The sequence below is a fragment of the Cydia amplana genome, chromosome 15 (genome assembly GCF_948474715.1).
Source record: "Cydia amplana chromosome 15, ilCydAmpl1.1, whole genome shotgun sequence".
Classification (NCBI taxonomy): domain Eukaryota; kingdom Metazoa; phylum Arthropoda; class Insecta; order Lepidoptera; family Tortricidae; genus Cydia; species Cydia amplana.
In genome coordinates, this window is record NC_086083.1 from 14,927,713 (window position 1) to 14,942,575 (window position 14,863).

The 14,863-nt window shown below is 37.9% G+C and overlaps 1 protein-coding gene across 1 annotated transcript in view; it reads left to right on the forward strand.

Annotated features, from left to right (window-relative positions):
• The window catches only part of LOC134654630 (transcription factor egl-13), a 149,432-nt gene extending 135,209 nt beyond the window's left edge, over nt 1-14,223 (forward strand). Inside the window, exons 4-7 of the mRNA XM_063510103.1 lie at nt 1,353-1,520; nt 3,995-4,211; nt 12,816-13,110; nt 13,591-14,223. Of these exons, the coding sequence (XP_063366173.1) occupies nt 1,353-1,520; nt 3,995-4,211; nt 12,816-13,110; nt 13,591-13,840 (930 nt within the window). The 3' untranslated portion in view covers nt 13,841-14,223. The remainder of the gene's footprint in view (nt 1-1,352; nt 1,521-3,994; nt 4,212-12,815; nt 13,111-13,590) is intronic.
• Nucleotides 14,224-14,863: the final 640 nt, after the last annotated feature.

The following is a 14,863-nucleotide window of genomic DNA, read 5'->3' on the forward strand; positions in this document are numbered from 1 at the left end:
GAGCATCTGTCCCTTGCCGATTGCCATACGTTATGCACAGTTTGTTGTTTTTAATAAAAAGTTTAATCCGTTCGGTTATGACGGCAATTTGTCAGTGCGATGGAAAAAGTTGCTCGATTACCGCTATTACGCTAAGCGCTCTTTCTGTGCGCTCATTATGTCATGTTTATTTATCTTTTGTTTTCCATTAGCGATTCTTTTTAGGGTTCCGTACCCAAAGGGTAAAAACGGGACCCTATTACTAAGACTCCACTGTCCGTCCGTCTGTCTGTCACTAGGCTGTCACTGGTATCTCATGAACCGTTGAAATTTTCACAGATTATGTATTTCTGTTGCCGCTATAACAACAAATACTAAAAAGTACGGAACCCTCGGTGGGCGAGTTCGACTCGTACTTGCCTTGTAGAATCCATATTTTATATCCCCATATTACTGTCAGCGGTAAAAGGATGAAACCATCTTGAATTTTGCATTCTTTCCGGCTTTCAGCACCCAATAACGTCGTGTCCTGTACAACCATTAACAGTTCAATGCTTGCTTAATGAAGAGCTGATAAAATGTATATTGTATTCGTCAAGCTCTTGGCAATTAATCGAACTTCTTTATTTGTCTGTATACTTTACGGTCTCAGAGATTTAGTGCGGTCTCAGTGTGATTTGTCGTCGTTTCTTTGTTGTGAGCGGCCGTATATTGTGAGGGTGTGGAAGGAGTGATATCTGGTGGAACGGCTTTTGAGACAAATTGTTATGGGGAGCGGCGTTTACCGACGCATTTAACTTGGACATAATCGCGATTGTAATTAAGCATTAGTCTGTGTCGATTTTATAGGCAAAGGAATTTTTCATGACATTCATTTGCGAACGGTTGAAACATTCGCGTGTGGTGCCGTTATTATTTGACAGTTAAATATTTTTTTCCACACCCAAATACTTAAGCACCGTATTCAACTATGTTAGGAATTGAGTTAAAAGAGTCATTGTCAAGTAACCAACTACCACTGACTTGAGTAAGATGCCCTCTTACTTTCCGAAATTAGTTGAAGCTGCTATGTGTCATTTAAAAGGGTCTACATAGACAGTTCCTAAAACACGATTATATGACTGCATCAAGTAAATTTTAGTCAATAACCTCAAATATTTCTTATCGGCAATTATGAGCAGTAATAGCATGATTACCTAATGCCAGTGGGTAATCAAATCATGCCAGCATGTACCTATAGATACTTATAACAATGAGCCAGAACGACATTCCCGCGTCATTCTACGCGCTCTGCGTTTTAGATTAGCAAAATGTACTGAATGTTCCAGAACGCGCTTATTTCCATACTCAAAGTATTTTTCTCATTGTTCCAGAATATCGGCAACGTGACAGCCGAGTTGGAGTTCCAAAGACTGCAGCAGGAGCAACTGAGGAGACAGGAGCTGGTTAGGCGCGGGCAGCATGGTCTGTACCCTGGGCCGCCGCTGTCTCTACTGCCGATGCTGGAACAGATGAGGGCTCAGCAACCCAATGTGAGTCTTGTTTCTGATCCTGTATAGTACTGTTTAAGAGAATTCCAAAGACTGCAGCAGGAGCAACTGAGGAGACAGGAGCTGGTCCGGCGCGGGCAGCATGGCCTGTACCCTGCGCCGCCGCTGTCTCTACTGCCGATGCTGGGACAGATGAAGGCTCAACAGCCCAACGTAAGTCTTCTTGGATGTCATTCGACACCCTCCCTTTAGGTAGGGTGTGAGAGGCATCTCTCCAAGACTGTCTCCAGTCGCGCCCCATCCTTGTGGGGCCCCCATCCCGTCCCATCCCGTCGTCGTTTGTGGACGACTGTGTATCCGTTGTGGGCCAGCTTTATCGCTATCGGCCGTTATCCAACCCCTAGCCTGGTGACACCGTTTGAGCGGGGCCAGGTTTAGAGGCCGCATAGAAGGCGACCGGCAGCTTAGGCTGACCCAACGTAAGTTCTTGACCGTTTCTGATACTTTTCTGGTGCTCTTTAACACATTTACTGCCAAGAACCCGCAAGGTAGACTCATTATGTATTGGAAATGAGGCGCTTGGCACTTAAGGTGTTAAGGAACGTGACCAAAAGCGTCCCAAATACACTAATATAGTTAGATCTTAGAACAAACTGATTGCAACTACAGTTGATGGTCTTTTATTGAAATTATTCCATAGAGTTTGCCACTGATCTTTTATCAATATACACATATTTACATACATACAACATTACATTACATTTTTTTTTATTTTTGGCGTAATAAATAACCAAACAATAGTATTTTCTCTTAACAGTTGGAGAAGCTTATGATGGCTAATTTTTAGTACATATATAGTTCTTGTTCAAAAGGTCTTGCAATTGGATTAGATAACATAATAAAAAGCCCGATATGTCATAAAATTGCGTTCGTTTCTTTCCACTTATATGTATCTTGTACTAGATAGAGGATTAGATAACTTCCTTTAATTAACACGATTCGAAAAACAAACAAGTTAACGGTTGATGAGGCAACTGGACAAAGGTTCTCGCGAAATGCCTTTTTCACATTAGGTAATCATTTGCCATATGAATATGTATGTGATCTCTTACTTATTATTTTACCATTTCATTAAAAATATGGTAGGTAAGTATAGTAGGCACTAAATATGGAATAGAATAGAATACTCTTTATGCCCACCTCAAAAATAAAGAGTTTCAGAAAAAGAAGCAGACATTAACGGTCTTATCGCTAAACAGCGGTATCATCTGTGCAATTTAAATATAATAGGTAAAATATTATATTTAATAGCCAGAACGGAGCCATTTTGAGACACATATTAACAACTAACTAATCTTTCCTAGATGAAAACGAAAGTTGTACAATTACAAAACCGGTGTGTTATGCAAATTGGACCCTGCGGAGATCCATCATCTAGTTTTGGACTATAAAGTTTACTTGAAGGTTGATGTAACATCCGATTGAGAAAACTTTAGTGTTGACCGCCTTTTGATTGTTTAACACGAAGATGTAACATGTTTTCATTATTAAAAGTCCATTTGCAAGCATCGTTAATTTTTATACAACTTACTATATGCCTATCACTAATTTCGGGTCTCAAGCGGTTAGTAAACAAGCTACGCGCTGACTGTCTAGACTCTAGAAGGTGACTAAGTTTAGGGACTAAAAACTAACTTATATATGATATTTTTAATTATTTAACATAATAGAAATTTGCCTAAAGACCTGGCCGAGGACCGCGAAAACTAGCGCATACTCCACCGACAAGTGCCATGCTCTTAAATTATGATGATGATGATGATAAAATTCAATCAGTCCGTAGCTCCTATATAACTCTTGACACTTCTTACCAACAGCCTCTATTGAAAAGTAGACCTATAAATGTCCCATAAATATTAACACATTCAGTGCCGAAAACCCGACTATCGGTTATTTAATTATTTTATATGATTTCATTCCCAGACCGGACGACCCGATAGTCGGGATCGTGGTGCTACAGCTTTATGTGACGAAATTTTTGTGGCCTGGCGCGGATGTCTTGTTTGGCTGGGTGGCAATGAATGTGTTAAAGTGTTGCCACCCCATTGCTGCCAAAAACTGACCGCGTGATTTGGTTTGCACCGCCCCTCGCTAATTGGCCATATAATTAGTGTGACACACTTGTACGATACGGCCAATTTTTTATGATACTCGTACCTACACAAAAGTGTGTCAACGAATTTTGCAAAAAAAATTGGCGGCCGATGTAACATTTTTTTTTAATTTATTTAAGCATCCTATTAGATAACATCAGCCGATTTGATGTTCGGAAAGACAAGAGTCGTGGAATGTATTGGGCCCCATATATTCTACGACTCTTCTCTTTCCGCACAGACTCTACTCTACATTCCCGCACCATCATCAAATTCATTTAAGTAAGACCCTAATAACGAATTTATCATTTAAGTACCGCGACGTATGCACCATGCACCTACTTGTTAATTTCATCTTTCTTGTATCTACAGGTGGGTTCCCCCTGGCCAGCGACCGCGCAGCTAGCACAACTGACCGCCAGCGCGCGCTCGCCGCCGCCGGACCCCGACGCGCCCCTCAACCTGAGCAAGCAGCGCTCCCCTTCCCCTGCGCCGATGATGCTGCCCCGCTTCGCGCCGTACCCATCCGTGCCAGACTCCCCCCAGTACAGCATGCAGAAAGAGGACGATTACAACGCGCAGTGTAACAGTAAGTTTAACAGCTTCTACTTGTAATGCTAGTGGGTTTTTCAAAAATCCGGCCAAGTGCGAGTCGGACTCGCGTTTCGAGGGTTCCGTATATTAAGTCCGATTCACGCTTGACTGCACATTTCTAAATGGTCGGACAGACACACGCACGAGTGATCCTATAAGGGTTCCGTTTTTTCCTTTTGAGGTACGGAACCCTAAAAAGAAGTGATTTTTTTAAAGGACGTTCATGTGACTGGAGTTTCGAACGTCAATAGGTTACTATGACCGCTTACTATCAGTTTGTATGCTTGTTTGCCTTACGCGCTTGTGCACATTTATATGGAGACCTAGAATCCCTGAAATATGTCGCAGGAATGACTAAAAATGTGTAGATTAAACCGTAAAAATATAACTAGATATTACCTATAAATGTTAGTATGACTCAGACACTTAAAGTTAAATGATTAACATATCTCCACATACAAATTCGATTAGGTTAGGTAATTCTACTCACTCACACCAAAAGCGGCGGCATCTAAGATGATTGGAAAACATGATAATACAATTAAAGTTTCGTACCTGGTTATCTTGTTATCTGTCAATACGTCTACTAAACTGGTTTGTGACTTTGACAAAACACTTGTTTTAAAAGTTGAGTCGCCTCTGACACAGGCAGTACAGGCACATCAAAGAAAAACAATAACCAGTTACCGATGACACAGATTCTGCATGGAAAATTAAAATGTATCAGCTTTTGTATGTGAATCAGACTTCTTCAAGTGGTTTTAATGCCGTTCAATTAACGGATGACGGTTAAAGTATCTAGAAAAAAATAAGCTATTTTGAACGATACCAGTTATAATCTCATAATTATCTAAGAATGATCCAAAACAAAGTCCCCCGCTGCGTCTGTCTGTGTGTTTGTATGTTCGCGATAAACTCAAAAAACTGAACGGATTTTCATGCAGTTTTCACCTATCGGCAGAGTGATTCTTTGAGAAAGGTTTGTGTATAATTTCAATAATTTATTAACCCGTGCGAAGCCGGGGCGGGTCGCTAGTCTCTTAACAAACTTCAGAAAACAGGAAATAATACATTATTCCGAAAAAGAGGGCTGTCGAGTGTGTTAATGACGGCCGCGTTGCAGCGAGACCGTTTAGGAATACGAGTCAAGCAAGACAGCGGTTCCTGACAAAATATGTGAATGTTAGTTCTTAAAAATGCGAGGAAGTTTCATGTTGTAAGAATTAACTCATCAAATTTCTAGGTCACTTCTTTATCTAAATAGGCCAAACGCATAATCGAAGATTGTAATCTTTCTCTTCTACAGCTTAGAACGACGTCCCTCTGCGTCACTAATGCGTAAGTGTTCCCAAAATATAAACGCGGCTGTCTAACCAAATCATTTATTAGCGCGTTTCGGGACATAACGTTGTCAAATTTAAAAGTCTACAAGGTCCTATCGACTGATATATTCGACGCGGGACGTTCAAATTGGCTGATTAATATCGATTTTGTTTTAACAAAACGGACGATGTAAAACAGAGTTGTTTAATAGTTTGTGTAATTTTAGTTATGGGATTCTGTTTTTAGTCCAATTTGTAGCTTTAAATTGAACAGCTGACTTGTTCACGGACATAAAAGAAGCATTATTTGTAGATATACGAGTAAACTGCTTAATTGAGATGTAGATAAATGTTGTTTTATAAAACTTACAAATATAATCTTCAAGTATATATTGTAAAACATCATATATAGATCTTTATTTATTTATTTTTAGTTCAATATACAGCAAGTAGATAATATGTTTAACAATTAGTAAAGTTTAGTAACTCTGATGAGATTACATTTTTTTTATGTTTAATAGGTTTTAGGTTAGGCAAATTTTCAGTTCTTCAATGTCTCGCAAACAACATCTCGCGATGATATAAAAAAAAGTTAAAATCAGGACCTGCCTTAACAAATTCATTTTTATCAATATCATAGATAAAGTTGGTCAAGCAGATCTTGTCAGTAGAAAAATGCGGCAAATTTGAAAAATTTAGGCGCGAACGGATATCGTCCCATAGAAAATTTGAATTTCGCGCCTTTTTCTACTGACAAGATTTGCTTGACCATCTATAACACAGATTGCAAAACAATATGGCTGCCAAGTTTAGGGCACAGAAAAAACATCTTACACAATAATACTCAACATTAACCTTGTATCAGACAATCTTACGAAATGACAATCATTTGTTCTGTCAAATAGAAAATTATTGTAAAATTAATTATTGAATCGTCTGTATAGTCCGACAAGAAATTGTAGAAAATTATTGAGGGCGCAGGCGCAACTTCCTACGTAACTGTCACATTTTTGACGTAAAATGCGTAAACAGGGCAACATTTTTGCATGGATTTTTTTTAGTTCCATTTTATTTCATTTTTACTATACTTGGTCAACCAGATCTTGACAGTAGAAAAAGGCGGCAAATTTGAAAAATGAAGGCGCGATGGGATATCTTCCCATAGAAAATTTTAATTTCGCGCCTTTTTTTACTGACAGATTTGGTTGACCAGCTATATTTTATGTCGCACTATACATAGAAATAAGGGTTTTTTATTTATTTGAAGTGTTTCTCTCGAAGTGTACCTACTCTGGTTTAGTGGGTTTAGATTAGATCCCACACCCACCCACAGAATCGATACGTGAACTTTCCTGTCAGAGTTCACGCTTAAACCGCTGAACCGATTTAGTTGGTATCACAGACAAGACATCCTCTAGACTGAGCATAGTAACGCTACCCCCTCTGCCACTCATACGGTAGATTTACTCCATCTTCGAGTCAATCCCGTGCCGTGATTGGTCCGTGTCTTTGAACGGACCAATCACGGCACGGGATTTGCTCAACTCGTCCCCCCGCACCCCCGTATTTTTGGCAGCATCGGTTTCATGAAATAATCGCTCTAAACTCAGTCTAGAGGATTCCTAGTCTATGGTTGGTATGGAGATAGTTTTGAGTCCCGAGGAAGGATACAGTAGTTTTTATCCCAGAAATCACACTTTAAGGGGGTGAAAAGGGGGGTGGAACACACATTACTCCACGCAGACGAAGTCGCGGACAAAAGCTAGTAGTAGGTAAGTAATAAAACAAGCGCTTCTTAGAATATAACCCATTTAATAAAACTAATAAAAATCTACCCCTAAAACAAATTTACCCGCAAAACAAGACGCTATTCCAATTTCACATTTACGAAACCACGAAAATAAACAAGGATTTAGATAAATGGCTTCCAACTCAGAAATGTGAAAATTCACCAACGGGCCATGTCGCCGCTATCCGTTTAATTGCTAAATATAATTAATACATCGTGTACTCTAAAACAGTTATATTCTGCAATCGAAAGTGATATAGGTCACGTAGATTTTGTGTGAAATGTTTGAATCTCATAATAATTTCTAACCCGACATATTACGTTAGCATTTCAGCCATTTTGTCTTTATCGTCTTAAATAAAGAATAAACGGTTGCAGCTACTTTATTTCAATGCTAGATAAAAAAAACGTGTTATTTGTGACGGAACTGGTTGCAGGAAATATTAATTAAAGCTTGTCTAAAATATTAGTTGCTACATTAGCTACTGCCCATTTATCATAAAAATATTTAGTTTTCTGCATTTCTTTCTAACTATATTTTTTTTATTGTAAAGCAAGGTCCACACTTGGCAACGCGTATAAATATACCTATTATTCGCGCATTCGCGTATCCTTCTGGCCAATTTTAGTTGGTTTTTCCCTACCAAAAAAGAAGCATAGGAGTTTTACATTCGCGGGTCACGTCAGATCGCGGTTTTCACACACTACACTAGTGTGTAACGGGCATAATATAAATGACCACGTTCAAGTCAATGAATCTACGCAAAGATTTACAATAATTAATACAATTTATCTACTCACGAACTGGGACTCTCTCTGCTTACGAAACTAAAAGCACTCGTATAACATAAAACGATGCGTCTAAATACATTTAGAAATATTAATTACACATGATAATCATCTCGATGTGTTTCTGTAAATCTTCTAGACCTGTTTTCGGATTTATTTTATTACGTTTTGGGTCTTATTTGTTTGCTCGTCGTTTTTATTACTCAATTCGTTGATGACATTCCTGCAGACCATTGTCGGTTGGCGCGCTTTTTTTTACTTTTTTTTAACAATTATGAACTGGATTATAGTGGAATTATTCTTATTTGCGTCATTTGACACATTATGACTGACGTAGATAGCAGTGCCGGCGCGTCAAACCGGGGCTATAATTTGGCTTACATATTTCCTTTACAACTCTGCTCAACGTCCAAAAACAGGCAAGCCGGTGAGAATCGGCTTTTATGGACGCGCCGCCACTGGTATATAGAGATATTAGAGATGTAACTAACCCAAATCGATTGTCACAGCAAGCGATTACGATTGGATGGCACCTAGACCGAGGTATCGAGTTGTGACGTTTAATGAATTTTTATTTGAGATTTAAATAAAGCTAGAATTATATGGTTAATAAATAATAATAAGAAGATATAATAAATTTAATAATGCTTTGTTATAAATACATATCTGATAACTATTGTAATATGAATGATTTATAACAAAATTTACCTAGATGTAATAATGTTTAAAAATTTGACGTGTAAAGTGTATATTTTATGAATAAAACATTGAATTGAATTGAATTGTTGCGACCTAAAATGAAAAATTTATATCGATTTACTTATACGACTACCGATTCATAACGGTAGTGTCCGGCCAACCCTAAATTAAAAAAAAAAGACGTAAAACGTAAACGTTCGCAGTGCAATTGTATTCCTTTGTAATTTAGACGTGCAAAATATTTTACGTTCTATTGCTGTTGTCAGTGTCATGTGTCAAATGACGCAAATACGAGTGCACAAAGTATAGTCCTTTAAGCCATTTTACTTTTTAAATTGTGAGGCGTTTTAACTTGACTTCTATACTTAGCCTTAATGGTTATTTTACTAGTTTTTTTTTTAAGTTTTTAAGAGTATTATGCTAGATGTTTGTATATCACATGAATTTTAACACAATATAATTTATGAAAGCGTTAATTTACGTCAATCAATTCCGTTCTCCATCGGTTTGTACGCGTCTTTTACGCCAATATTCTAGTAAAATACTGCCTTGCTAATTGACAGCAAGCAATAGCCAAACTATACACTCAAGTACAATAAAACGAGGTACTTTAAATATTTGGCGAGTACCCAACGCAAATACAAAATTGCGGGTGTCGCTCGCTTCCTGCCTAAAACAAGAAGTGCAGGGAACGTGTAATAGATGGCGTTGGGGACGCGCGCTTCCGCTCTGAGCACTGATGCGCACGCAAGTGCTTTGTATTTTTAATCGGGTAATATTTCATTTTATTTGAATTGTATTTAATACAATAAGATTAGCGGAGTAAAGCTACGATGAGTAAGTAAATCGATAAATAAAAACAAATGTAATTATAACTTTTAAACACAAGTTTTATTTCAACGTGGTCGTAGTATTTTTTGCCTTTAATAAGTAGGTACCTAGTGTACCTACTCATTTTTGTTATTTTATATATCGATGACAATAACCCATCAGGTTTCTGAATTAAGTACCTATTAAAACAGTTAAATCGTTGCATAAATTAGTAAGCAGTAATTTTTAATGCATAATTGTAGTAAGCAGTTATGTTACTACACAGTGTTTTACAGTAGGTATTCGTAAATGTAATAAAATAACCCATTTTCTATTATTAAGTATCTTAGATTTTCGCGCAAATCACTGCGCGAGCGCACCGCCTCAGTATCGCGATCTGCCGTAGGATGTTATAAATTATCTAACTGCGTGTCAAATTAATTCGAGGAATGCCCCTCTTTGAGTGGTGGATGCTTCCGCGCGCGGATTAATCGCGTAACTTACGCAAATCAAAGCAAAAAAGCCACAAATACGTTAAAATTTAAATGATTAACAACTCTATAACAAAGCTGGTAGAATTCGAAATGGAATAATATGAAGATGTGATATATAATGTTTTGGGTTTGAGGCAATTGGCGAATCCGTCAACATTCTAGCGGATGTCGTGATCTGACCCAATTTCTGAAGAGATGGCATCTTTTGTATAAAATGTAATATTTTCAGACAGGTTTTGCTTGCGGTCTAATCCATCTTGATATCGATATCGATGTTGCGTATAGAGGACGAACAACATAATAAAATAAGTCAAGGTGGTAAATCGAAAATTGTAGAATAGGTATCTATAATATCTATTAATTAGGTAGGTACTATTTAAGTTTACAAATCTGGAATAGGTAATTTATATCGATAACAACATAAATGCGACAAAGTAGAACACCATTTCTAATTCCGTTAAGGCCAGAATCCGTTAACATGATCAATCCTCAACTTGTCACCTGTTGGCTAACTAGTTTAATTGCCATGCATTTAATGAGAGTAGATATTTAGGAAACTTCCTGCCTCGCACAGCTAAACTGTGGTATGAACTGTCGCCCGCGGTATTTCCGGACCAATACGACCTCAAAAAAGAGGGTACTCCCACCTTAAAGGCGGGCAGCGCACTTGGGCGCACTCGCAGGGGCGACGGTGATTGCTTACAAAAATTTGCACTTTCTTTCAAAAAGAAAAGTTATATTTTGAGCATGGATCTTTTCCGCTGAACTACGTCCAAATTATCGACCTACTCCAAAGCGGAACGCCCCGTCCCTACTTGATTCTGGAGCGCGTTTACGACGGCTCGTAATAAAGTACGGCTAATTTGATTGGTTTGTATGTTTTGCGCTGTTTATTAGCCTCATTATGATTTGTGAAATAATTGTAACATTACAACATAAGTTATGTAACGTTAGCACATCTGTGTTAGGCAATCATTGTGGATTGAAATATGCTTTACGATGTGTACTCGCAATGTGTATTGTAATTTTGTTTCACGTTTTCAATAACAATTTATTGAGTGTTTTATCCATTAATAACTTTTACTGCAGAAAAGAAACTAAGGTTTAAGTTTAGTTAAGCTTATGGTTAATACTATAGTTAGAACAATTTCTACCAATCAACCGTTAGGCAAAAAAAATGTGTGGCGTAGATGACAAACAAAGAAAGAAATGGATTAGAGTGCACACATTTCTACACACACATTATTTTTATATATCTATGTTTAAAAAAAACAAAGTTGGAGACTGATTTAAACTCACGGTATCCACTGAATTTCGCTTTATAAACCAGTTTTCACCAATTAAATAAAACAAATTCGGCACCTTATTAGTTAACACCTAAATAGCATCACCGAACGCAATTATCAAGAATTCTCCGAATTATAACACCATTAACATATCTTCCTTATAGAAATTCGTTATTTCCACCATGAACTAGGTGTGTAACGTAACGACAACGGCTAGTTAACGACATTCCGAACTATACGACATTCCTTCGCTCAGTATAATCTTTATTTTTTATTACTAATTAATTCATCATAATAAAACCTTGTCGGTCCGTTTGTGGATCTAACTAAATCATATATTCGAGAAGAATCTGTTGTGTTATTTGGGTTTATGGAATTTTTGATACTTCTGTCAGCGATTGTAGGTACTTTGAAGTTTTGAAATCCTTAAAAATGAGTTGCCTTAACATTGCCTATCATACCAAAAAGTGTCTGGCTTGATTTTGTTTTTAATTCTAGCCTTGGTAGAAACTTTATAATTATATCATCTGTCTTTACTATTAGAAGTGTTGGAACAAATTAAATTATTTTCAGAAAATATTTTAATTTGTTTTGAAAATTTCCAGGTAGGTACCTATATGCATTTAGTAGCTAAAAATGGTATCTCCGACCCCCCGTTAATCCTCACTTAACGGCTATTTTACGGCATCGTTCACAAATAACCTTAATTTATAGCATAACTTAGCATCGCTACTGATGGACTCGTTCCCAATTAGTGGACAACAGGCAGTTTAGTTTTTTATTTTCTCTACTGTAATAAAACTGTGTAATCCGCATAGTTTTGGAGTTTCGTGATTTATTTTTACGAGTATGTTTGACGGCCTACGTATACTCAAGTGAACCCAAATATAGATTCAAATATACTTGTCTTGCCAAAATATATCTAATTTAAAACAGAAGCTATGAGTAAACCACTTATAATTTGCCTTTCTACTATGGCTATGGAATTTGTAGGGAATTCACTTCAAAATTAGAATTTAAAACATCAAGGCTGCCTTTCCACCAGAGATCTGTAGTTATCAAAAGTTATAGGACCAAATGTCGGCTTCGTAGCTTTATCAGAAACGTTACAAAAAATAGCGTCACGTGCCCGACACTTTCGCTAGAATACCCCAAAGGTCCAAAAATTATTTCAAAGTCAACTCATTTACTTACTCGTATTTATTACATACATCTTACTTCTATAAATACCAAGCACACTTTTTAATTCAAGCTAGCTATAAAATACCAAAAACAGGAAATTCTAAAACTGCGCGCTTAAAATCAAAACGTTTCTTACCTCCGTTGAACCATAATGTTTCGGTTCATCTCCCTGATATTTAACCTAACTCAAAAGCATACCAAAATCTCAACCAACTTTCTCTCTTCCAGCGTCCTCCTGGGGCCAATCACCCGCCGAAGACACCGAGAAGGCCAAGCTCGTCCGCCAACCGAAACGCGACGAGGCAGGCAAGCCTCACATTAAGCGACCAATGAACGCCTTCATGGTCTGGGCCAAGGACGAACGCCGGAAGATCCTCAAAGCGTGCCCGGATATGCATAATTCTAACATATCGAAGATATTGGGGGCGCGGTGGAAGGCCATGTCGAACGCTGAGAAACAGCCGTATTATGAGGAGCAGTCGAGGCTGTCGAAGCAGCATATGGAGAAGCACCCAGATTATAGGTAAGAACCTTTTGCCTTTACGCATTCTGTAGCCGAAAGCGTAAAGCGTATCTTTGGCTATTAGTATCATACTCATATTCATATATTTTATTGCATTTCATGAGTAGGTACAGAAAATCTTAAGGGTTAAGTACAGTTTCAACATGGACCTCGAGGGTATATTTGGAGAAAGGCCAGGAAAGAAGCCAGAAGAAGAGTTGAAGCCAGTTAATTCAATTCAATTCAATCATTTATTTCAGACATAAGTACAAGTTAAGGAAAGGAAGTGTCGATTACATGTCCTTAATTAATTGTCTAAAATGCGAAGAAAGTAAAACGGACTTTGCGCTTAGGTATAGCCGTTCCTTAGGATTTGTTTAACTTGATGATTTTGACCGGTGAATTTTCAGCGGTTCCGCGCAAAAATTTTGTTTAAAAGCCCTCGCGTACATATTGGTCTCAATTGCAACTCCATATTGATGAACATACCTCTACCTTCAGGTACCGACCGCGACCCAAGCGGACTTGCATAGTCGACGGCAAGAAGATGCGGATATCGGAATACAAGAACCTGATGCGCACGCGGCGCCAGGAGATGCGACAGCTGTGGTGCCGGGAGGGGGGCAGCGAGCTGGGCTTATTCCCCTCCCTGGCTTCCCCGGGGCCTTCGAACTCTTCCCCCCCTCCCAATGGAGGTAACTACATGAACCCCGGGTTCTCTCCCCCGCTGTCGCCGCGCGAGGACGATTGAGGGCCGGCGCGCGGCTGGCCCTACCCGCACGCCGCGCCCCTCGCCCACCCCTCTCACCACCCCTGGTAAAGACCTTGGTCTAGAAAAGACTTTATGGAACATTTTTTGTGCTACTCGCCTGTAAAGTTGGGCGACATCGATGCCAGTGTCACAATTGGATCTCTCTCGTTTATACAAAATGTTTAATTATGAGATTATTCCATTAGTGAAATAAGCGTTAGGACCCTATAGGGGTTATTTGGAATATTTGGCGATTATGCAAAATTGTGCCAAACGTTTAACCAACAATTAGGGAATTAGATAAAAGTGTATATAAAACTTCAATATTTAAAACATCAGTCCTGATATCGGGAAAATGTACATACATCTTTGTAGATACTTAACGTTTTGGCTTATGTAGAGTAAGTTTCAGAGATTATAGAAGTACCTTTTAACTGTTTTAGACTTGGAAACGTGTTCCAAGGATTGTATGTATGTAGACGCTTTAGACTTAAAATCGAGAATATATCAAACCAAAAATTCGAAGCGTATGCTTGAAAATTGTAGTGTTTTGAACACAGAACTGTTTTGAATCCAGTGAGATCTGTTAAAGCATAATGATTGTAATAAAATAATAATCTTAATACTCATAGTTTTAGTAGAAATCGCTACTATTGTAAGATACAGGTTATTTGGTATTTGTAAGAATAGTGAAAATTGTTTTTCATTTTCTGAGGATTTTTTTGAATCTTTGTAAAAGATTGTTTTTGAACCAGTGTGCACAAAGCTTTACATTGTCAATTCTATAATTGTCAATTGTTTTTATACAAACCGGTGTTTTTTTATACGCGATTATTTGTTGCCAAGCAGGCTTGGCTCTCTAAATCTAGTATTATTTAGAGTTACAATTTTACATATTATCATATGTCAATTCTGATATGATACTTATCTTATTGTAACCTGTAAAATTGTAACATTATACAGTTTTGACGTAGCTACATAAAAGAGCCAATCCATATACAGCAATAGTAAACATTTAAAAAT